Below are 25,311 nucleotides of genomic sequence, written 5' to 3' on the forward strand. Positions count from 1 at the left end.
AGAACTGGCTGTGTGGTTAAAGAAACCATTTATGCAACCCACCCTCATCTTTCAAGAGCATTTCTAACAAAAATCCAAAACAGAGGCAGATGGAAACGGAGCAGCCTCTTCTTCTGAGTACTTGAGTTCCATGTTGAGAATAATACAGATACTAAGCAATCAGCCAGAGTCTATGTTGTCATCTCCATGCACCATGCGACACCTGAGTTGTACAAATAAGACTTGAGAAACCCAACAAAGAAATGAGAATTAGCTGTAAAAGAGCATCATTTTCAGTCACTGGTTTTAATGCAGTAACATTAGTGCTGACAAAAGGTTAGATGAGAAACTTTTTATGTTCCTGCTGTTTATCAGGATTGGGGAAAATTTAGGGGTTATTCTTAGGTAAACTCTGTGATGATTTTACATCTTATGTGGCATTTATAGCAACTTGTTTTCTTTTAAATTTTTTTGTTTAAGAAGTCAAATTCATTTTAGCATATTTTAAATTTTCTCTCTGGCTTTAAGTGAATTATCCAAAAGTGTTTGAGCCCAAAATGAATGTTTTTAATATGAAGTGCTGTACTGATAACACCAGTGTACCTTTGGATAGTTTTTATAATGTTTTGTTGTATTTTAAGCAGTTTTACTTTAATAGTTCCCTTTTCTTCATTTAATATTTCTTTAATAAGTGATGTCTTCTTTGGTTTATCCATGTTTTTGTAATTTTTTCAATTGATTATTTCTTTTATATCTTATATTTAAGCAGCTTCTTCATGAATAAATTTGGTACAGTATATAGGAATGACTTGTTTATATTTCTGTAAAATATGTTAATGTAAAGAAACGAGAAAAACATTTATTTGCCAATAATTTGGAGCATTACTGCACCATTTGTCATCTTTCAGAAATACAAAATTAATAGTTATTCCCTTAGTTTGATTGTTTGCAAGGAGAAAGTAGCCATCATTAGCTAAAATTCTCCAAAATCAATGGCTAGAGATAATTTTTCATGAGTTGGTCCTATCAATTATTTTTAAGCTAAATTGTCTTAGATTTCTGAATCCATGTTCTTTATCACCATCAAGACCACAATTCAAACTAGCTATGGCTCCTCAAGGAACGTTCTCATTGTTACGTAATGAAGATGATGATGATGATGATGATGACAACAACGATGCAATTGACAACAATGATGATAGTTAATATTTATTGCAAACTATTAGCAAGCCATGTGCTGACAGCTTTACTTACATTATCTCATTTCTCATAGCTGTGAGAAATGAGATAATGTATGACAGTCTTCCTCACATTGTATAGATAAGGAATCTGAAACTTAGTGAGATTACCCAGCAATGAAGTGGTGGGTGGAGTTCAGAACTGTGTCTGTCTGCCCTTGCAGTTCAAACTGGTAACCAATGCACTACAAGTGTTTCCTTATAACATAATGAAAGGTCCTCTGTTGTGGTGTCCCATTCCTTCCCACACAACTGAGTCAAGTGATGTGTTCACACCAATACCCAGGTAATCAGGGTTCAAATCTGGTGGGCAGCTTTTCTATAGCAACCACTCTAGGATTGCACATTTAAAACATAGCAGCCCCCCTTTCCTTCTCACAGGTCCTAGCATCATCACCATCTTTTTTCTTCTTTGTAGTTCTCTAGACTGATTTAAGCAGGCCACTTACTGCATCCTCTTATTTTGTACTTCTTTTTAATGAAATTATGATACCTATGAGGTGAAAATAGGATAAAATGTCACTTTATTTGAGCATCTACAGAGGAAGTTCAAGTAGCAAATGAATTTGATGCCATTTCGCTATGCAGGAGGAAAGAACAAGTTTCCGTTATCTGTAACGAATTTAATGATAAAATCTAGATAGGGCCAGATCTATATTTTGTTAACAGTTTTATTGCTACGTGCTCCGAATACAACAAACAGCATCAGTAGTGTACACTTTGATAAACAGGAATCTTCAGCTTAGTAGAAAAGAAAGCTCCAAGTTAGCAGTATAACAAATATGAACATCTTTATGAGAGGTGTATGTGTGTGACCATCTTTCTCTATAATCCCCTGCAGTCCAGACCTGTACACAAGCAAGCAACTAGAGAGAATTTTGTTCTGCAGAAATTTTCTGGAAAAACATAACTTCCATTTGAGGCTCAGGAGTTGTCTTCTTATCTTTATTTTGCCCAATTCATTTGACCTTCAAAAGTCTTACACCAAGTAGCAGCGATTCTTTAGAAGTGTAGAGTTAATAAGCCAGGCTGTTAATTTGTAACAGTTAAAATGCAAAAGTCCTTGTACATTCTGTGCTTTGAGAGGTTAACATCTACATTTTAGTTAGCATAAAAATATATTTTTAGACAGTTAAGATAATGATCTCAGAAACATTACGCTGACAACACCAATTTTTAAATGTAATTTCATGAAGTACTCATCTCTTTCACATATTTAAAAAAAAAATATTTCCAATTCACCATTTCATTAAACAGCTGGCTGAGTACATACTATTTTATGTTCCCTTGAAGAGGAACAAGTCATCAGCTTTGCATCAACTATTTAAAACTGCAAAACACTTGCATAACATCAATTTTTTTCAATTTTGCCTCCTTGATTTGGCTGCTATAGTTTGCTTAAATTTCTCCTCTATGCACAGAACCAAGCATGCATCTCTAATTATGTCTCTCTAGTTTACTAAAATATTATTCTTGATATTAGTGTAAATATTAAGTAAGTAAAAATACTATCAAGAAAAAAATTGACTTTTAATAAATATCTTCAGTTCTGACTTCTATATACAAGTACTTTACATCTTCTCCCTGGAGAGAGAGGGCATTTCTGGCTTCATGTGAGCAAGGTTATCACTGACATAAATTACTAGCACATTATTGCAGTCAGATGCATTGTGGTTGTGAACATTTGGATATGAACCATGCGGAAAATAAATATCTCACCTTTTGACAAACTGCTTTTTTGGAACCTGTTTCCAAAGCCCCAAAGCCCTACTATACTCAAGTGTCAATTATAGTTTGATGATGTTTTTCTCAGCTACTAACATAAAAAACAAGTTATCCTCAAACGTTTTTCCTTTCTGATTACTACATACATCAAGTATAACTGTTTATATATGTCAACAAAAGGAAAAAAAGGAAAAACCCACAAGAGCACAGGATTCCTCAATGGCACCTTTTGAGGCCCTGTTAAAAGAGTTTCAGTTACGTTTTGCACAGGTTCATTTACTGTCCCTTTTCCTGTGACCACAGTATACTAAGATGCCAGTCCTACTCACTTGCATTTAAATGGTGGCAGGCAGTATGTAAGCTAAATTCTGTGTGTCCGCAGCTATGTTTCTTCATTCTTCCCTTACTTAGGTATCTCATTGTGGATTCAACAAAATCACACAGCAAATCCCTTTTTATTGTCAGTAGCTGTAATTCTAACCCCTTCCTTATAATATTCTGCTTTGAAAATCAACTTAGAGAATGTCAAATAAGGCAATACTCAATGACAGGCACCTAGAACATCCAGAAATGTAAGATAGTAAACAATCATTTGAGAACACATCTCTTAAAATAATACTGATTTCTGCAATATACAGTATTTACAAAACAACTGTAAATTTGCTCATACAACATTTCTAATACAGATAAATAGGAATACAAGTCAAAGAATTCTTTTCTCCACTTCCAAAATGTTTTGTAAAAGTGTAAACTGTTGGCACCTCATTTTTATTTTTACTGTAACTCTGAGACAAATAATCAGCTGATACACACAGCTGGTTGCAGTCCCTTTTCTGTGTTAAAGAGTAACCAACACATTTAGCAACTTACTTTCTTTTCGTTAATCTTTGGTGCTTTCTTCCAATGAATTCTGGCAAATGAGTCAATGCAGAAGAAAAGAAGGATGAAAGCCACTAGAAAGTGAACCAGCACTTTTTGTTCTTCCACTTAAGACAAAATGAGTTGATCTGTGGAGATTTCCACTTTAAACAAGCTGTATGCACCATGGGGAGAGGGTGGTTGTCCAGGTTTTCCTCTGATTTCTAGCTTTTCACACTCACTTTCTCATCTTTCCAAGGTGGATGACCTTAGAGGACGTCTCTTTTCATTTTTCTTTGAGGTTCTTGCCTGAGAAGGAGCACCTATTGAATCACTGACTGTGAGGAAGGGAGTAGCAGCCACTTGTGAAGATGAATTGAGATGGCCACTCTTGGTGGGTGGAGAAGATGGCACTGAGACCAGTCTCAAAGTCTCACTTTCTGTTTGCTGGGCTCTCCTCAGGGGAAAGGTAGCACCATCAGGTTTACTGTTTGACCTGAAAGCAGCATACGTATTTGGACCTTCCACAGAAGACAACCTGCTCAAAGATTTCTTCTTCACAGCAGGGGTCTCTGAATGGTATGGAACCAATGACGTAGGTGTCACTAAAGATCGAGGGAGGTCACTAGGGTTAAACATAGCATCATCTTGAGTTTCAGCAGCTTCTGGAAAGTATGGGGGAGACAGGGTGCTACTGTGCCTGCTACAGGATGCACAACATAACTTGTTATAACCGGGGATGGAACAGTATCGCGCCAGCACCTCCATTTGACAGAATATTGATTTGTCTCCCAAACATGGCTCATCTGAAAAATTAAAACAAAACAAAATAATAAATATTTTGACCTAAAATAAAGGAAGGGGAGAAAAAATCATTCGTGAATATAAACTGACATTGCTAGCAGTTATCCACATGAGCCTTTGCATTAAAAATATGCGTGTTGGGATGAATTCATTGAATTAAGTAGTTCTTCATGTATAAAGGACCTGGGATGACCATCATTTTAATATCTCTGTCAGTAGTCTTCAGGTCACTGAAGGTATTTTTTCTTCTTAGTAGGAACAAATATCTGAGTTTAGAATGAGAAAATAGGTTTCACTTCACCAGACTTTTTTTTTTTTTTTTTTTTTTGGATAGAGGGGCATCAATTTTTTTGTTTGTTTATTTTTAAAGATGTCCCTGGCTTTCAAATAGAGTAGCTTCTACAGTAAATTAAATTAAAGTCAAAATAAGATACTAAGGACTATTTGGAACAATATAAATTTTAAGAATGTACTACCAAAAGAAAAATATCAAGATACCATTTTTATTAAAAGAATATTCTCCAGCTTGAATTCAATAGTTTCCTGTTTACCACTTAACATTTTCAGGTTATTTGAAAGCGCAGATTTGGGTAAAGCGTGCCAGCTTTGAATTATTCATGGATAACTCAAGATTCTCAAAGTTTAAATTTAATTTCACTGAATTGACAACACTTTATTTTTAAAGAGAAATAAAATAATATTTGTAAAATACTTTATATATTTTAAGGGAAATATAAATGTGTGTTTGTGTGCATGTACACACAACACGTTTTATGATTTTCAATTATCATTGAGTGTAGGTTGTAAGAACTAAATTTCAAAATATCCAAATACTGATCTCATGAAAATTTTTGCTTTGTACCTGTTTTCAGCCATTCCAGGGCATAGTTACCTAGAGCCAATGATCACAGTGGCATCCCTGGAGCTGTGCAACATGGAAATACTGATCCAATGTCCAATTAATAAGCTAAAAGAATGATAAATTGTGGCATTTTTGTAATAAAGTCACTTGAAAGATTACAATGTAGTATTGGGTAATACTATATCACCAGGTAGGAAACCTGCTGTAGGAATTGCTAAGGGAATTGAAGAATCTTTTTTCTAAAAGTTAGGGAAGGGGAGTCAGTTGGCAAGGACAATAGTACTAACTTTGTTAGAGTGTTAATACTATGTCCACTTCCCAAATTCTGGAATGACTCCTATTTGCCTGACATTTATATATCTGTTATCTAGTATGATGTGTTTGAATATTTTGCATTAGCTAAGGTAATCATCTAATTATATTGTAAATGCCTGAGAATCACTTCAATAGGTTTCACCTCAAATACTGATCCTTATCATTTTCTGAATTACTTTGCCTATGCTCAAATCTTAACAAAAGAAAATGTCTTCGTCCTGTATGCTTCAGTCTCTAACTCTAGGATGAGAGGAGCTTAGCAGCCCTGTACTCTCCTTTTCCTCTGACCCCTACCCACACATCCCTCCACACTGCCAGGCTTCAGTGTGACCTGTTCTCTCTGGGATAAGAAGGCATCCACGGGGAGCCCCAGCCTGAGTGTGAGCCCCAGGGCACTGCACACACAGGTTCAGATCCCGGATCTAATGAGGGCCAGAATGTGCTTCCGTGTGGAGGGGGAAAAGGGAGAGATTATTATAAGAATAAATAAATAAGAGTAAAGGAATGTGATAATTTTAAGTTAATTTGCCTAGAGGTAGATGGGGGAGGATTTAAAGGAAAACAGTTAAATAGTACAATCAAAATGGAGCCTATTGAAGGCAGTAATATGACAAAATCAGTTGTTAAAATTGAGGAAGCTTTTTTAAGCCTTCTTATTCCACCCCCAATTATTATAAGAAGTTCAAGAAAAGGGTTTCACACATGATCTCAAAAGGCCATTTGATTCTAACAGCAGTTTGGGACTAAAGGGAAGTATTACTTACTTGACTGAAATATGGTAGAAATATGTGGCCTTTCATAACGCTTAGAATTGGCCTTGGGGCCTAGATTTCAGAGCAACAGAACAGCTAAAAGAAAGGTGGAATCACTAGCATATTTATGCCCATCTCATTTTTTGCAAAACAAAAAAGGCATTTCCTTTTGGCTAAAAGGAGAGAATCAACCACATTCTTGTTGACCATTGGGCACATTTGCAGAAATGTGTAACTACCAGCTATTAAGATCAATAAGGCTTACTTACCAAGTACTTAGCCTTCTGGCAGTAATGACTACATAAGGACAAAATATTACAATTATGTCGACAGTAAACTTGTAGTCTTCTAACTGGATAAAATTTGTTCTTTTGGTTTTGATTTTACTTGTGTGTTGAACTTTTTCAACTGCACTAGTTTCCAAAGTAAAACGGTCAAATATATTAGTGCTTTGTCTCCCCCTTGTGGTCATACTAGTTCCTGCCATCGCATATTTCAAATGAAAATTTATAATGAACTAGTTCAAAAGGTTTAAAAATTTTGAAGCCTGAAAATTCTTTAAAAATAAAACATTTGACAAAATAGTGCTTCACAAATTTTCTTGAAAAGAAAGTACCATTCAGCAGATGTCAATATTTAATCATTGATTTACTTATAGTATTGTAGAGGAAAACACAACTTCTTCAAGTCTCCAATTCTCATTAGTGAGGCAGAACGCTGACCAAAATTGACATTAGGCATGGACTTCGGGGAATAAAGGAGAACTGCCATTAAGAGGAAGCTTGTGGTGTGGTGGGGAGTGTAAGGAAAGTAAGGAAGGGAGAGAAAATATGAGACAGAGGGGGAAAGAGAGACAGATGAGACAAAGAGAGAAAGGGGAAGACAGATTGGAAGAGAAAAAGACAGGAACACAAAGAGAGAATCAGAGATGGAGGAGAAGAAACAGCAGGCTGGTGTGCAGTGGTGGGGGTGGGGTGTGAGAGAGAAAGGGGAAGAGACTGGGGAGGTAGAAAGAGAGAGGGGAGAAGCAGATACAGGTGAGAGAGATAGACAGGGAGGAGAGAAAGATGGGACACTGAGAGAGGGAGATGGGTGAGGGAGAGAGATACATTCAGACCGAAAGGTATGAGAGAGAGAGAGTCAGGAGGGAGAGAGACAGAGAGCAAGACAGACACAGAGAATGAGAGACAGAGGAGAGCAACACAGAGACATAGAAGGAGACAGACAGAGATGTAAACAGAGAAAACAACAGAAAAAGGGGCAGAAGGAGACGGAGTGATAGAAAATGGAACTGTCCAATATATTTTTTGTTTTAAAATAGAAAATTTGATTTATATTTTTAAAGACAGAAAATATCCCCTACTTTTAAAATACAGCAAGAAGGTAGGTTAGGAAAATACTAATTTTAGCATATGTGCCAGGTGTCTGTTTTGGAATTCCCCTGATGTATGCAGATAAATAGAAGTTGAAATGGCTTTAAAGTTGGTGTGACATTTATTATCCACATATCTAAATTGAATAATTTTAGGAAAATATTTCAAAATCTATAATATTATGTCTTTTACAATGATGTGAATTTATATTTAAAGATTATAATGGAGAAAAAATAAGTTACCCCACCAAAACCAAAAATTAGCAGATGCTACCTCTGCCAGTTTGGATATATTGTGTCCCCCCAAAAGCCATATTCTTTAATGTAATCTTGTGGGGGCAGATGTATTAGTGTTGATTAGGTTGGAATCTTTTGATTGAGTGTTTCCATGGAGATGTAACTCAATAAACTGTGGATGAAACATTTGATTAAGTTATTTCCACTGAGATATGGACCACACTCATTCAGGGTAGGTCTTGATTTAATCACTGGAGTCCTATAAAAGAGCTCACAAACAGAAGGACCTCAGAGCAGCTGAGAGGGACATTTTGAAGAGAAGCTAAGAGCTGACACTGACACGATGCTTAGACATGCTTGGAGATGCAGACAGAAGGACATTTAGCTAAGAGATGAAGCCCAGAATCTGCCCTGGGATATGCTAAGAGAGGATACCCAGGCACTTAGAGAGAAATGTCCTGGGAGAAAGAACCAAGAATGCACAGGAGCTGAGAGAGGAGCTGGAACACAACCCGGGATCAGCAGATGCCAGCCATGTGCCTTCCCAACTAATAAAGGTTTTCTGGATGCCACTGGCCATCCTTCAGTGAAGGTATCCTCTTATTGATGCTTTACTTTTGACACTTTTATGGCCTTAGAATGTAGACTTGTACCTAATAAAGCCCCTTTATAATAGCCAATCCATTTCTGGTGTTTTGCATAAAGGCAGCTTTAGCAAACTGAACACTACCTACACGTGACACAGCCCACCCCCCAGCCTTACAGCCTAATAGGAATGGCAGTGGGGGTGGGGGATGGTTAGGGAGTGCTATAGTGGTTATGATAATTTGCTGGAGTAGGACACTGCCTCACATACCAGTCTTAAAGAGCCCTATTAGGCTACTAGATTGGTCTTTTCCTTTGGTTATTTCTCAATAAGCAAATACATATTCAAGAGCTTATCCTGAAAGGAAATTCTGCTTTTTTGAAGTCTACACACACAAAAAAAGATCAGAACAGTGAAATCAGTGTTCTACATACCATTACAGGGAGGCAGCTGACAGGTTCTGACTGATTCAGGCTTTTCACCGTCACACTGGTCTCCAGCCCTGCAGATGACCTGCCTCACCTCGGTTCCTTCACCACAGGTTACTGAACACTACAGAGACAAAGGCTGGGATTATAGACATTTATTCCATCAAGACGATCTTTCCTCCTTTCCACATGTGTGCACACACATGGGCACACACACACACACACAGCTTTGAAATTCTTTCTCTATGGAGGTAGTATTGCTTTGTGGCTGTGGAGATAGATAATCCTGGGTTTGAACCTTGATTTCACCTTTCATCAGTCTGGGCAGGTTGCTGTTTCTCTATGAGCCTCATCTTCCTCATCTGGAAAACTGGACTAATAATACCTGCCTGACAGGATTACTGTAGAACTAAATGAAGGTAAAGGAGATCAGGTATGTAAGGCTGTGAGCGAAATGCCCAGCACCTCGCAAGCATTTGACATGAAAGGCTGTTATGATGACATTAATGCTTGCTGCAGTAACTGAACACAGGAGCAGTGCCTGTTTTGGAGGAGCCAATCTGGCGCTGGGCTCCCCACAGTTCACGTTTCTTTCAGATGGCAGAACAACTGGCATGCTACCTTGGTTAATTCAACCTCTTTGGAATGGCTACCTTAAGCCCAGAAATTCCAAGTTATTATCGCTGGCAGGAGCTGTGGCGGAGGAACCTTTGTCCTGGGACTCTGAGGAGTTATAGGACATGTGTTATCTTCATGGTCCTGTGTGGGTGGCCTCCATTTGTCTGCTCCCTCTTTCCTGGGCCTGCTCTTCACTTCCACATTTATTCTCCTGCTTTTTGATGCCTTTTCCTCCTATATATTCTTCTCCCATATATTTGTTAGAAATGAATGATACAGGTGGTAATAAAGGCAACACATGTCATTCAGTTGGCCCATCCCTGCAAACACCCCCTGCACCGGTACTATATGCCAGGTACTGGGGAAGCAAAGGACACTGTGTGAACTAGCGATAAGCACCTACTCAGATAGGACTCACAAGACTCTGCCGTGAACAGCAGGCTAGAGGTGGGTCGACTTACCTCCGAAGTACAGAGGGAGAACCTGAGGGTAGTGTTTGGAAGGTGGAGATGAGCTTTGAGTGGGAGATTGCTAGACAAGAGGGAAGGAAAGAGGGTGACTACTATCTAGGAGGATGGGAAAGGGCAAGCCAGTTGAAAAGAGTAAGGCTCAAACCAGCATGCTCTGTTTGGAACAGTGAGAAGTTGACAAAACTGCAACAAAATGTTGAGAGCAAAGAAAGAACAGGAAGAGTTAGAGTAGAGCCAGATGGGACAGGGCCATGCATTCAGCATCCACTGCGTGGAATTTTTCCCACAAGAATAGGGGAATTGACAAAGATATCAAATGGGAGACCAGTCACTTTTTAGCCTTCTTTATGTCACAAAAACACTCAAACATGGTTTGCTTCTATCAACTAAATGCAATAATGTTATGAAACATTAATTTTTCCTAACAGCTCCAGGTGCTTAATGATTACAAAATGCAAGACAGTTTCTCAATTTACATAAAGCTTCCCTGATGTTTAAGTCAAATTAAAATATGCTGCACATGCTTACACACACAGGTACACACACACACACACAATTCACACACCCACCTCATTCCAGGGCCCTGTTTTCCACAGGGCTGGGCAGAGCACTCGGTTACAAGGCCGGCGGCTCTCAGGACGTTCACCCACACAATACTTGCTGTGCACAGAGCGGTTGGTGCCATCATGGAGTGGCTGAAGGCAGCGTACAGTGCGAAGCTGGAAGCCAGAACTCCCACAGGTTTTGGTGCAGTGCTCCCACTCTTCTGCTACCCAGCTGCATGGGGGGTCAGGGCAAGATTGAATGCTGTCACTGGGATATTTAGCATGCACATCCTTGCACAGCAAAGCCTAGCCATTTCTGTGTGCAACCTAATAGGACACACTGAAGTTCAGGAAGCAGTTTCCGAAAGACAGGGAAATCAAACATTCCAAGTTCTTAGAGCTTTTTTAATGATAATAGTCCTGATACTTCTATTTCTAATGGCCTCAACATGTTTTTCTGCCTTGCAAAGATGTGAAAGCTTTCTTTCCTACAGGATGATCTAAAGAGCAATTTCTGAAATTCATTTTAAGATTGACGTATTTGATTTAGGCAAGAAGGCAGTTTTTGAAAATAGCACCAACTCACTCTCAGCCATACTGCTAAACTACCATCTGAAAGTAAATCAGAGAAGGAATCCATCTAATGGTTGCCAAGACAAACTGATTAGGCTGCTACTGCTTGCCCATGAAATTTATAGTTACTTGTGTTTTGAAACTCCAGCCAAGATGACTGCTCCATTTCTATAGAAGTTGCTTCACTTCACCTGCTGTGAAGGTGGCCTGACACATCTATTTGGTTAGAAAATTAAGATCTTAGTCCTGTGCCTGACAAAGGGGTACATCCAGGGTTCAGATGAAACTGCTTCCGTGAATGCACCTTATGGAAATATTTCCAAAAAGACATTTTCAATAAAATATTTCCCATGGGATAGTCTCACATTCTAGGGTCAATGTCAGTGTCCTGAGCTTCTCCAAGTCAGCTGTGGGTGCAATATTATGGACAGTTGTACATTATATATGGATATCAGGTCCTCAAAGACCTGACCATTGATTCCATCTAGTTAATCAATCTGTCTGGAATGTAATTGAGGCATACGATTTATTTGACCTTTCCATATGCATTTTCCCTCTTTCATTTTCTTCTTTTCACATAACGGGGCACCGAAGTATAACTAGGCTAAAACCTTGGCAGTCTTTGCTATTTATAGTTTAAAATGGCCCTAGCTTGTCAAACTGGCAGTAGAATATAGTGTGGCAACTGGACTACATTTTGCTTAGTTTTGAAGACCTTACGAGCAACTGTCATTTGAAGACAGATACTATCTGAGTATACTTTTGGTTATAGACACTTCTGGTTACTATGACTCTCTCCCAAAATCCCCAAAATGACAATAAAAGAGAAAAATGGTATAAACCCATAAAAGCAAAAACTCAAGAACAAGCCATGGCAACATAATTTGGGAAATGAGAAAGCAGGTGGGCATGTGGCAACTAACACAGCAGACCTCAGAAGAATGAAGCTTAGGTCTGCAGTGTCAGCTGATAAGCAAACAGATTTGTACCACAGGGAGACTGATGGAAAGTCTGTCTGGAAGTAGTTGACATTTTGATCCTTAACCCCATTGGGTGACTGCCCCTCCTCCACCCAGCATGGCCAAGAGAGAAGGGACCATACTGAAAATAAGGGTCTATGTAAAATTCCACATATAGAATGTTGAGATGAGCCTGGTTGTCTATACACATACAGCGAAGAGCCATAAAACAGACTTATACCCTTTGGACAGGAGATAAATTCTGCTTAATGGAATCTGATCATTTCATTAGAGACGTCCTAATTGCACAATAAATTGAAATGGCCCAGTCAAATAACTATGTAGTCCATCAGCTAACAAGTCCCAACCATATAATCGTACTTCAGTCAGCTTTTTAATACACCGTTCTTATAATACATATGGACAGCCAAGGATCACCAGATATAGAAAGCCTCCAACAGAAAAAATGAAGGGGGAAAAAAAGAACCAGAAGAAAAGAACTCAAAAGAAGTAAATAATGCCTGAAAAAGGAAACTACTGAATATCCTAAAATAGATAAAAGAATATATTACTTCTGTTAAACAAGAATCAAATGCCTTGAAAAGGAATATTTGCTGAACAAAATAGAACTCTTAAAGATAATTATAAATTGGATTTTAAAGGTATAATAGCAAAAATGAAAAATTCAGCAAATGGAACAACAAACAATAGGAAAGAAAAGAGTAGAAAATTGAATCTGTCTAGAAAGTCAAATTATAGGAGCTTCAGAAAGAAGGAACACTGAAAACACAGGAAGAAATTATAAAAAAGAAAATATAGTAAAATATCCCATAAATGAAAGATACCAGTTTAGGGCAATGGATGAGAAAGATGAGCTCAAGACACATCACTGTGAAATTTTAGGGCATTGGAAACAAAGAGAAGATCTTGAAAACTTTGAAAGGTAAACAAAAACAAGCAACATACAATAAGAATTGAGAATCAGAATGGTACCCAATTTTCAACGGTAACACTGGAAGTTAGAAAACAGTGGAACAATACTTCAAAAATTCTGAGGGAAAATATAGTATATAATTTTATGTGTGTGTGTGTGAAGAAACTAATACATATCCTACACACACACAAGTACACACACACACATCTATCCTAAAGATCCAAGGGAGAGAGTAGAAGAAAGTCTTCTTACATACTATTATATTTAACTCCTTATATTCTTTTCCTAGGTAATGAGAAATTTATTCTCACATAAAAATTTACTTTGTATATACTTTTCTTGTGAAGCTATTGGAAGAGATGACCTAACAGGGTGAGGAAATACATCAAGAAATGAGAAAAGGAATGCAGAAAACAGGAGATCTAATACAACAGTGAGGTATGGGTACCCCTAGGTTGATGGAGAAAAAGAAACACAGGATGAAAGCTGTATAGACATCCAGACTTGAGCAGGAGCAAAGAGATTTCTCTAAGGGATGTTTCTAAGATAAAAGTGACAGGATATTTGAGTGTCTAGAATTGAGAGGAGATTGATACTCTTGGAAGAGAGTTTGGAGATAGATTATTGAAAAATAGTAGAAAACCAAACAGATAAAAACCAATACAATTATTAACTCAGGGGTTAACAAAGATTTACAAGAAAGGGACATGATAATATAAACTCTAAATGTGAATATTAATAAAAGTTATGTCATATCAATATTAGAAGCATTGGAGGAGGGAAAAGTGTGCCTATGGGTGTGTGCTGGTAAAAGAAAGCTAAAACCTCACATTCCACAATAGAAATAAAAAAAAAATCAGAGTAAAAGCAAAAACATGTTAGAGGTATGGAAATAAGTAATAACCAATTATAAAAAGAAATATAACAGCTGAAAGCAGTTGGAGCAGGAATATGGGAGAAGTAGGGAACTGTAGCTTTATATAATAATTCCTATAAAATGATTTGACTATTTAAACTAGATGTATATATAGCTTTGACTACAATAAAATTAAAAGTTAAAAGAATATAAGCGATTTAAACCTCTCTTATTTTGACCTCAGGATATGATTGTTTAAATAAGTGCTTACAGTGGATGTGTGCATTCTTGAATATTGCATATTCTTCTAATAGGTTTTGGCTTTTTGTTGGCCTCACAGAAGTTGCGATGAACCATTTTATTATCACTTTTCCTACGGCAACCATATTTAGTGTATTGGAAACCTGAAAAAGAAAATAAAGTTCTTTGGATTAATCACTTTTTAATACTGTCATTAATTCATCCATCCATTCATTCATTCAACAAGTATTGAATGCTGGAGATTAAGCAGTGAATTAAGCAAACAAAACCCTTATCTTCTTGGAGACCATGTTTAATAAATATTAAAAGTTATTAAACAACAATGCAAAGTTGTTAATCAACTAGACCCTGAATATATACATAGTCTAGTGTGAGAGACAGATAATAAAATTGGAGACAATATCCATGACACAGGCTTTTACAGAGCTCTGTAAATACCTTACTGTAGAGGGCACCAAAGGAACACAGAGAGAAAGGCCTCTAACATAGCTGGGGGAGGGGAGTGAAAACATAAGCCCAGCACTTCCCTGAGCAAAGTCTTAAAATTCAAATATTACTGAGTAAAGGGAATGAAGCAGAACGATATTCTAAGCAAAAGAAATCACCTATAGCTTACCGGCTCTATATTTCTTTCTTTACACTGTATGCATAGTATTTTGCTGAACCATTTGAGAGCAAGCTGCAGAATCCTGATCCTTCACTCCTAAATACTGTAGCATACATCTCATAACAAACACATTCTCTAATAGAACCTTAATATAATTCTTAAAATCAGGAAATGTAACAGAGAAACAACACTATTATCTAATATTCAGCCTCTATTCAAATTTTGACAACTGTCCTTATAAGTGTTCATTGAATATTCTTTCCCTCATCCAGGATCATGCACTACATGTAGTTTTCCTTTCTCTTTAGCCTCCATCAGTCTGGAAGAGTTTTCTGAGCCTCTCTTTGTTTTTCATGGTATTTATTATTTTTGAGACCTACATACCAGTTGTTTTGTAAAATGTTCCTTATTTGGGTTTGTTTAACTGTTTCCTCATAATCATGATATTCAGGTTCTTCATTTTTGACAATATTACTTAAATGATATTGTGCCTTAGGGCAATGCATTAGGAGACTGAGAATTTTTATCATAGAAATGATAAAAAATAATAAAGAAGGTGTATCTGATGCTGACAAATCTTGGTGATCAGGTATATGATGAGGTACAGCACAATGGAGGATTCAAATTAAAGAAAAGTAACACTGATTTTTAATAATTCACTGAAAATATTTTATGCCCCTCCAAAAAAAGCACTTTAGAACACATTCCTCAATTTAAAATTACAAAATAAATGGCTTACCCAGGTATTGTTCTACTCTGCACGATTCTTTTATTCTCAATTATTAACTTTCATTACTGTAACAGTCTCTCACTTTTACATGCCTGGTGGGGAGAATTCTGTCTAGGCCAGCTCAGTTCTGGAGCATTTGTTATTCAGGACTAGGGAATTGACAATGGGAGAAATTAAGAAACACTGGGAACAATCTAATGGATTTCATCTGGACAGAGGACAGAGAAGGGGAACAATGTGAGTAAGGGCATGTATTCTTAAGCCAAGCTACCTGGCTGTGAATCCTGGCTCTCATACCGACTAGCTCTATGATCTTAGGCAAATTACTTACCTTTTCTATGCTTCAGTTTTCCCATCATAATAATAAAGATAATATTAGTACTGATTCATAGGACCCTCATAAGGGTTCATGCATTAATATACAAAGCATTTAGAAAAGCATTTGGTACATAGTCAACACTATGAAACTTATAGTTTTTTTATTATTAACACCAATGCAAAAGAAATACATAGATACAGAAAGAAAAGGTGGAGAAGAATAAGAATGAGAACGAGAAGTCACTGAATTTGGGAGCATTTTAGAGTTTGGGAAAAGTAAGTCATTAAGGGTGCCATTACAATGAATGTGAGGGCAAAGAACCTGAAAGAAGGGGGAGGTCGATTTTCAGAAGGCCCACAGTCTATTATGACATTCTTCTTGTTGATTCTGAAATTACAGGAAAGATGCTTTGTATTTATAGTTTGGTTGTTATGGTTGGTGTTTTTAAGACTGTGGTCTCAACTAGATATAGAATATAAGATACAAGCAAGAAGATCAGCTTTTATATGGATTACATTTAAATATGATAAATAAATATTCAATTGTTACCTCCACCACAGGGTTTAGAACATTGAGACCAGCTCTTCAAAGCCCACTCAAAAGTATCTAATTCTTCCTGGATGACATTGTTGCTGTTGATTGTAGGTACAGAGTCTTCGTGGATGATGTACTTATATGTCAGGCTAGAGCGAGTATCATTCTCCTGAGGTATAATCTAACATGCACATGAAATAAATGTGTAAATCACCTGAGAGATTTTGATTTTGGGGAGAGAAAATTACAAATATTTCAGAACAAAAACTTTCAAGTTGCTTCTAAAAATATGTTTTTGTTACAATCAAATAAAGTGTAAGTGTAGAGTAATGTCATCAACATGTCAATGTAAGACATCCCCTGGAAACATCTCCCCTGAGAAACAACTAATAAATGGACAAATTGCACTTGCTTGAAACTCTGGAGGATGACAGAGATGGGAGAAGGACTCTACAAATGCTGAATTGAAGAAAACAAACTGTAGAAAGGTAGGAGGTCTACCACTGGACCTATCAGTCCAGACCCCACTCCCTCACTCAGTCCCATGCAACTTGAGTCACACAGACACAACAAAGCCTGGGTACCTTCTCTATGGCAGACAACAGAGTCACTCACAGCTGCGAGTTGGAACTCAACTCATATCTAGGCACAGAAAACCAAGTCCACAGAGACCCAGGATGGAATACAAGTGGCTGATTAGTGCATGCATATGAAAGGGCCCCCAGGAAATAAGAGACTGCAGCAGAAATGTTGGCAAGAAGTGTACTCACTTAGCTCTGTCTATGAATGCTAAATCACCTAAACAAAAAAAATGGGGCTTTGGGGATTGACCCATCTGGCTACCCAGAACAGGATGCCCTAATGGGATAGCAACCAGAGGCAGAAAAGCCCCATGGAAAAAAAAAATGGTGGTGGTGGGGATAACAATACTGCTGTAAGGCAGCATGGGTTTCAGAACTGAGAAGTTTAATAGAAAGCAGAAACTGTGTGAGAGAATTTAAACAAAGCATAGGAGCTGGGGAGAAAATTCTGTGCAAAAAACACAGAACATATCAGGATTCCTAGAGAAAGCACAGAGGAAAAGAAGTTTTCTCATGGAGGTGAAAAAAATTGCACATAAAAGGGCAATCTTAAAAGCAGTACCACATATCTAGGGCTAAAATTAAGTACAGAGGAGCTGAGAAAATGTGAAGTTTAAAAAATGGGCTAAAGTTTCTGAATAAGATGGATCAAGTGTCAAAGAGGGGTCTCAACACAAAGCCAATCAACAATAAAACCCTAGGAAAGAGGGGAAAACTGACCTTCATAATTAGCACATGAAAATAATGTGATGCCTAGACATCAGCAAAAAAATTATAAGCCATACTAAGAAAAAGGAAGAAATGGCTCAATAAAGGGAACAAATTAAAGCATCAGGAGGGACAGAGAATGTGGAACAATTAATCAAAGAAGTTAAAACAAGTCTCCTATATCAATTCAAGGAGATGAAGGAAAATGAGAACATAAATAAACTAATGGTGGATATAGAACTAAAGGCTATTAAGAAGACAATTTCTTAGCATAAAGAAGAATTTGAAAGTCTAAAAAGAAACAAAACAGAAATCATGAGGATAAAAGGCACAATAATGGAGATTAAAAGTACAGTAGAGGCATACAAGAGCAGATGTGAACAGGCAAAAAAAAAAAAAAAGAATCAGTGAACTAGAAGACAGAACAATTGAAATCATACAGAAGAATAGATAGAGAAAAGAACAGAAAAAATTGAGCAGTGTCTCAGGGATTTGACTGACAATGTGATGTTTCTAAACATATGCATCATAAGTATCCAAGAAGGAGAAGAGAAGGGAAAGGGAGCAGAAAGAATATTTGAGGAAATAATGGCTGAACATTACCCAACTCTTATGAAAGATATAAAAATACATGTCCAAGAAGCACAAAACAATCCAAATAGAATAAATCCTAATGAACCTACTCTGAGACACATACTAATCAGAATGTCAAATGCCATAGATAAAAAGAGAATTCTGAAAGCAGCAAGAGAAAACTGATTCATCACAGAAAAGGGATCCTCATAAGACTGTGAATTTCTCACAGAAAAGGGATCCTCATAAGACTGTGAATTTCTCATCAGAAACCATGTAGGCAAGCAGGCAGTGTATGATATATTCAAGGTACCGAAAGAGAAAAACTGCCAGCCCAAATGCTTTATCCAGCAAAACTGCCTTTAAAATGGGAAATAATTTAACTATTCACAGACAGAATGAGAGAGTTCATCATCAAAAGAACTGCCCTACAATAGTTACTAAAGGGAGTTCTTCAGCTTGAAAGGAAAAGGCAGGAGAAAGTGGCTTGGAACAAGATAAAGAAGTGAAGATCTTCAGTAGAGGTAACTACATGGGTAAATGCAAACCCCAATAGTACTGAATCCTTAATACATAACACTACTCTTTAATTCTAACTTCCTATAAGAGTTAGAATACAACTGTATAAGAAATAGTCATATTTCCTGATAATGGACATGCAAAATATAAGCAGGTAATGTGGGACGAAACAACATGGAAAGGAGAAATGGAGGGGTATGGGAGCAGAGGGAGTGTATGCTATTGAAGTTAAGTTGGTATCTTTTCAAATTAGTAGGTTCTACATATAGGTTATGCAATATTAATCCCCACAGTATCCACAAAGAAAAGTATTGTAAAAATATACAAATATGCAAATGAGAAAAGGATCAGTCAGATACATGGCAGATGATCAACTATACAGAAAAGTAGGGCGAACTAAATGAAAAAAGAGAAAAAATATATGATATTTAAAAACCAAAGGGCAAAATGACTGAAGTACCACCATACCATTAAAGGTTAATGGATTAAACTCCGAATAAAAAAAGACACATTGACAGATTGGATAAAAAAGCTTGATCCAAATATGTTGTTTACAAGAGACCCATCTTAGACCAAAGACATGAACAGGTTGAAAGTGAAAGGACAGAAAAAGATAATCCATGCAAATAGTAACCAAAAAAGAGCTAGGGTAGCTCTTCTAATAGCAGACAAAATAGTCATTAAGTCAAAATCTGTTAAAACAGAAAAGGAAGGACATTATATATTAATAAATGGGTCAATGCACTAAGAAGAAATAACAATCATAAATATTTATGCATGTGATCACAGTGTCCCAAAATACCTGAGGCAAACACTTGCAAAACTGAAGGGAGAAATAGACGCCTCTACAACAACGAACCACTTTCCTCTTAGATAGTGTATCTACACAACAGATCAATAAGGAAATAGCAAACCTGAATAATATAACTGAACTAGACCTAATAAATATTGCACCCGAAAATAGCATGACACACATTCTTCTCAAATACACTTGGACCATTCTCCAGGACAGACTACATGTTGGGTCACAAAACGTGTCTCAATAAATTTAAAAAGATTGAAATTATACAAAGCATCTCCTTTGGACCACAATGTAATGAAGCTGGAAAGCAATAACAGAGAACTGTAAAATCCACAAATATATGAAAGTTAAATATACTCTCAAGCAAGCAATGGAACAAAGAAGAAATCACAAAGGAGGTCAGTAAATATCTTGAGATAAATGAAAACGAGAACACAACATATCAAAACTTACAGGATGCAACAAAAGCAGTGGTGGGAGGGATATTTATAGTCCTAAATGCTTACATTAAAAGGAAAAAGAAAGCTAAAATCAAAGACCTAACTTCACATCTGGAGGAACTAGAAAAAGAACAGCAAACTAAACCCAAAAACAAGCAGATGGAAAAAAATCAAAGATTATTACAGATATAAATGAAATAGAGAATAAAAAACAATACAGACTATTAACAGAATCAAAGTTGATTCTTTGAAGTATTTTCTTCCAAGATGGCAGAGTAGGGAGCCCCAGGATTCAGTTCTTCCTTGAGGGCAGGTAATAAATAACCAGGAACTTCCTGAAACAATTGTCTGGGGGCTCTGGTGACCAGAAGAGCACCACATGCCATCTAGGAAAGTGCAGAAGGAAGAGATTGATAAACTGTGGGGAAGATCTGTGAGTAGATCTCCCCATGCTGCGGAGGTTGGTGTCCATCACCCACAGGCATAGCAGGCTGCCTTGGCAGCTACTTCCTGGCTGGATGTAGAAGTCTTCTTTCCCAAGAATGGGGCTTGGTTGTGGAGGTGGGTTGGGGTGGGGGGCATGGCTAGGCACCAACTGCAGCTCTTGAGTAGCAAATTTGGACTGCTGTGTTCCAGCTTCAAGCACAGCTAAAGTCTCAACCCACCCAGGAGAGGAAACAGTTGGCAGGCTCTATTTCAACCCTGCTCCCAGCTGGGGAGGAAGTGGGGCTGATTGAGAGACAAAGTACTTTCTTGAGGTGGCAGGAAACAGTTTTTTGAAGGGTAGATCTGTGACAAGAAAAGGTGGGGCATGGTCTACTGCAGTTTGTGGCTTTTGATTAGAGAATTCAGATTGCAGGGTCTAGGATCTGAACAACAGTTTCAACCTGCCCTGCCCCAAAGTGGCTGGCAGCATCTATCTCAACCATGTCCTCAGCAGGGTGTAGCTCTTTGAGAATAAAGGCACAGTACCACCTTAGGATTTGGCTGGAGAGTGCCATGGGATGGGAAAGCGAGATTCAGAAAGCTATCAGTGAGAAGACTGGTGTTCTTCTTGATCTCCTCCCCAGGGTACTTTGGAACTGATCTACACCTCTGTTGTTGGTCCCAGGACCTGTTCTGACTGGGAAAAATGGACTTGAGAAAGTTCTCTCCAGGGAGACACTCCTTCCAAAAATAGCCCTCCAGGTAAAAGCAGCTAGAGATAACAAAAGAAGTGTTAAATTATATAGTGGCAAATTAAAACAAACAAACAGACAAACAAAATAAACAGAAAAGATCAACATTCCTGGAGGAGGAAAAAGGGAAAAGCAGCTTTCTCCTGGGAGTGAAACAATTGCACAAACAATGCAATCTGAAAAATTGTACTGTATATCCAGGGCATGAAACAGATGAATAAGAGATGAAAAATCTGATCTGTTAAATATGTGCTATTCTAAATGTACAGAATAAGTTGAACCAAGTGCCAAAGAAGAGCTTTAGCACAAAGACAATCAACAAGAAAACCCTGGGCAAGAGAGAAAAACTGATCTCCAGAATAAACTCATCAAGAGAATCAGATGGTAGACACCAGCAAAAAATTACAAACCATTCTAAGAAACAGGAAGAAATGACCCAGCCAAAAGAACAAATTGCAACTTCAGACAAGACATAGGGTTTGAAACAACTAATCATGATGTTCCAACAATCAATTCAAGGAGATGAAGGAAAACAAGACTAAAGAGATAAAGGATACTAAGAAGTCACTGGGTGAGCATAAAGAATTTGAAAGCATGCAAAAAATTACAGGGCTTAGGGGAATTAAAGGCACAATAAAAGAGATTAAAAATACACTAACAGCAGATTTGAACAGGTAGAAGAAAGGAGCAGTGAACTAAAGTATAGGACATCCAAAATCTTACAGACAATAGAAAAAATAGAGAAAAGAATGGAAACAATTGAGCACATTCTCAGGGAACTGAATGACATCACAAAATACACAAATATTTGTATCATAGGTGTCCCGGAAGAAGTGAGGGGAAATGGGGAAGAAAGAATATTTGAGGATATAATGGCTGAAAATTTTACAACTATTATGAAAGAAATAAATGTACATGTCCAGGAAGCAGAATATACTCCAAACAATAAATCTTAATAGACCTACTCCAAGACACATACGAATCAGTGTCACATGCCAAAGACAAAGAGAATTCTGAAATCATCAAGAGAAAAGTGATTCATCACATACAAGGGATGCTCCATAAGACTAAGTGCTGATTTCATATCAGAAAGCATGGAGGCAAGAAGACAGTGGTATGATATATTTAAGATATTGAAAGAGAAAAACTGCTGTCCAAAACTCTTCATCCAGCAAAACTGTTCTTCAAAAGTGAGGGAAAGTTTCAAATATTCGCAGATAAACAGAAACTGAGACGTCAGCCATAAGAGACATGCCCTACAAGAAATACTAAAATAAGTTCTACAGTTTCAAAGGAAAAGACAGGAGAGAGAGGCTTGGAGAAGAGTGTAGAAATAAAGATTACCAGTAAGGGTAACTAAAAGGGTAAAACGAAACAGACAAAAATAAGATATGACATATAAAAGCCAAAGGAAAAAATGGTTTAAGTAAGTACTGCCTTTACAGCAATAACATTGTTAATGGATTAAACTCCCCAATAAAAAGATACCTATAGGCAGAATGGATAATAAATATGATCCATCCACATATTGTCTACAAGAGACTCGCCTTAAATGCAAAGACACAAATAGACTGAAAGGGAAAGGCTGGAAAAAGATATTCCAGGCAAACACAAACCAGAAAAGAGCTGGGATAGTTATACTAATATCAGACTAAATAGACTTTAAATGAAAGTCTGTTAAAAGAGACAAAGGACATTTTATATTAATAAAAGGTGCAAGCCAACAAAGAAATAACAACTCTAAATATTTATGAACCTAACCAGGGTGCTCCAAAATACATGAGGCAAACACAGGCAAAACTGAAGGAAGAAATAAACATCTCTAAAATAATAGTTCAAGACTGATACACCAATCTCATTGATAGCAGAACATCTGGACAGAGGCTCAATAAGGAAACAAATAACTTGAATAATATGATAAATGAACTAGTCCTAATACACATATGCAGAACACTGTACCCAAAAACAGCAAGATATGTATTCTTCTCAAGTGCTCAGGGACCATTCTCCAGGATAGACCATATGCTGTGTCACAAAACAGGTCTCAATAAATTTTAAAAGATTGAAATTATACAAAGCACTTTTTCTGACCATAATGGAATGAAGCTGGGAATCAGTAAGGGTAGAGAACTGGAAATTTTACAATAAAAAGAGGTTAAAAAGATACTTTTTAATAATCAGTGGGTCAAAGAAGAAATTTCAAGAGAAATCAATAAATATCTTGAGGTGAATGAAAACAAGAACACAACACATCAAAACTTATGGTATGCAGAGAAAAGGTAGAAAATGACCAGGACAGCAGTTCTAGAGTATGGGTGACCAGAGAGGGACTTCTACATTACATAGGGAATACCTGGATGAAAAAGCAGAAAAACTACAACTGCGAGGTTGGGGTAAGTTCTCTCAATTGTGATCACACCTGGGCCAACTGCTATGCACCAGCCAGATTGAGTGGTGGAGGAGTGGTACACTCCCACTTCTGCTGCCAGCTGGGAAGATCATCCCTGTCAGTCACACAGCCTGGAGTTCCTGTGTGGGAACCCGGGAGCCAGCAGACTCATTCTACCCACACACAGAGACTTTGCTGTGGTGCCCAGTGCCTACCACCCCTACCCTTAGGCAGGCGGCTGTGTGTCCCTGGTTTTGGGGAAGAGTAGGTGGCTCTCTCCTCAGAGCCAGTCTGACAATTGAACAGCAAAAGAGACACTCTGGGTCCTGCTGCCTCTCTTCTATCTCCATGGAGGCCTGGAGTGCTCACTCATGCACAGAGAGGTGGGGACAATGGACGGGGTCACAGTGCAGTACCAGGAACCCTTCCCTCACCCTCAGGGCCTGGAGATGCATACAGTCTGGGTCTTGCAGGCTGGTGAAAAGCAGGGCACTCCTGGGCTGGCTGTGGGCTGGAGAAATTGAACCTCTCAGTCTGGCAGCCTAGTCATTCCACATGGGACCCTGGAAATCACCAGACCCATTGGGCTTACAATCAGGGTCTCAGCAAGGTGCACAGTGCCCACAACCCACCTACAGAGCTGATGGCATCCAGCATGCATGGAGACCTGTGGCCTTGACTGAACTGTTGCCTGGTCAGGCTCCTGCCCAGTGGGCTGCCACAGTTGAGGAGAGGCAGAGTTGTGGGGAAGAGGTGGCCCAAGAGCGCCATCTGCTGGAAAGATAGGGAAAGTACACTCTGGCAAACTGCTTTTCTGCCCAGCTTTAAAGACTTCCAAAAAGGGTTGCACCACCTGCATGAGGCCTCAGCCTTGGGTTTTCAGGGAATAACTAAGAAACCAAGTGCCAAAAGAGACCTTCAATGCAAACCAAGAAACTACAAAATCTTAAAAGAGTGAGGGAAATCAACTTTCAAAATAACCTTATCAAGATAATCAAATACCAAGAAACCAATAAAAATATCACAAAGCACGTGAAGATGCAAGAAGATAGGCCCAGAATTTGGAACAACCAATCAAAGATGTTCAAACAAATTAAATATCTTCAAAAGGTTGGCTAAAGACATAAAGGATATCAATGAGACATTAGAAAAGCATAAAGATTTTGAAAGAATAAATATAAAATAGCAGATCTTAAAGAAAGGAAAGATACTGTAGATCAAATTAAAAATACACTAGAGACACACAACAGCAGATGTGAAGAGGAAGAAGAAAGAATAAGTGAACTAGAGGACAAACAACTGAACTCAAATGTACAAAAGAACAAATGGTGAAAAAGATGGAATAATTTGAATTGGATCTCAGGGAAATGATTGACAAAATGGAGCACATAAATATAAGAATCATTGGTATGCCAGAAGAAAAAGAGAAGAGTAAAGGGCTAGGAAGATTATTTGAGGAGATAATTTGGGAAAACTTCCTAACCATTATAAAAGACATAAATATGCAAATCAAAGAAGCCCAGTGAACTCCCAACAGAAGAAATTTAAATGGTCCACTA

The 25,311-nt window shown here is 37.7% G+C and overlaps 1 protein-coding gene across 1 annotated transcript in view; it reads right to left on the minus strand.

Moving 5' to 3' along the window:
- Nucleotides 1–1,872: 1,872 nt before the first annotated feature.
- The window catches only part of ADAMTS3 (ADAM metallopeptidase with thrombospondin type 1 motif 3), a 298,466-nt gene continuing 275,027 nt past the window's right edge, over nt 1,873–25,311 (minus strand). Inside the window, exons 18-22 of the mRNA XM_037829948.1 lie at nt 16,578–16,743; nt 14,383–14,515; nt 10,814–11,021; nt 9,163–9,280; nt 1,873–4,606 (exon numbers count right to left, since the gene is read on the minus strand). Of these exons, the coding sequence (XP_037685876.1) occupies nt 4,047–4,606; nt 9,163–9,280; nt 10,814–11,021; nt 14,383–14,515; nt 16,578–16,743 (1,185 nt within the window). The 3' untranslated portion in view covers nt 1,873–4,046. The remainder of the gene's footprint in view (nt 4,607–9,162; nt 9,281–10,813; nt 11,022–14,382; nt 14,516–16,577; nt 16,744–25,311) is intronic.

The sequence above is a fragment of the Choloepus didactylus genome, chromosome 3 (genome assembly GCF_015220235.1).
Source record: "Choloepus didactylus isolate mChoDid1 chromosome 3, mChoDid1.pri, whole genome shotgun sequence".
NCBI classification, from domain to species: domain Eukaryota; kingdom Metazoa; phylum Chordata; class Mammalia; order Pilosa; family Megalonychidae; genus Choloepus; species Choloepus didactylus.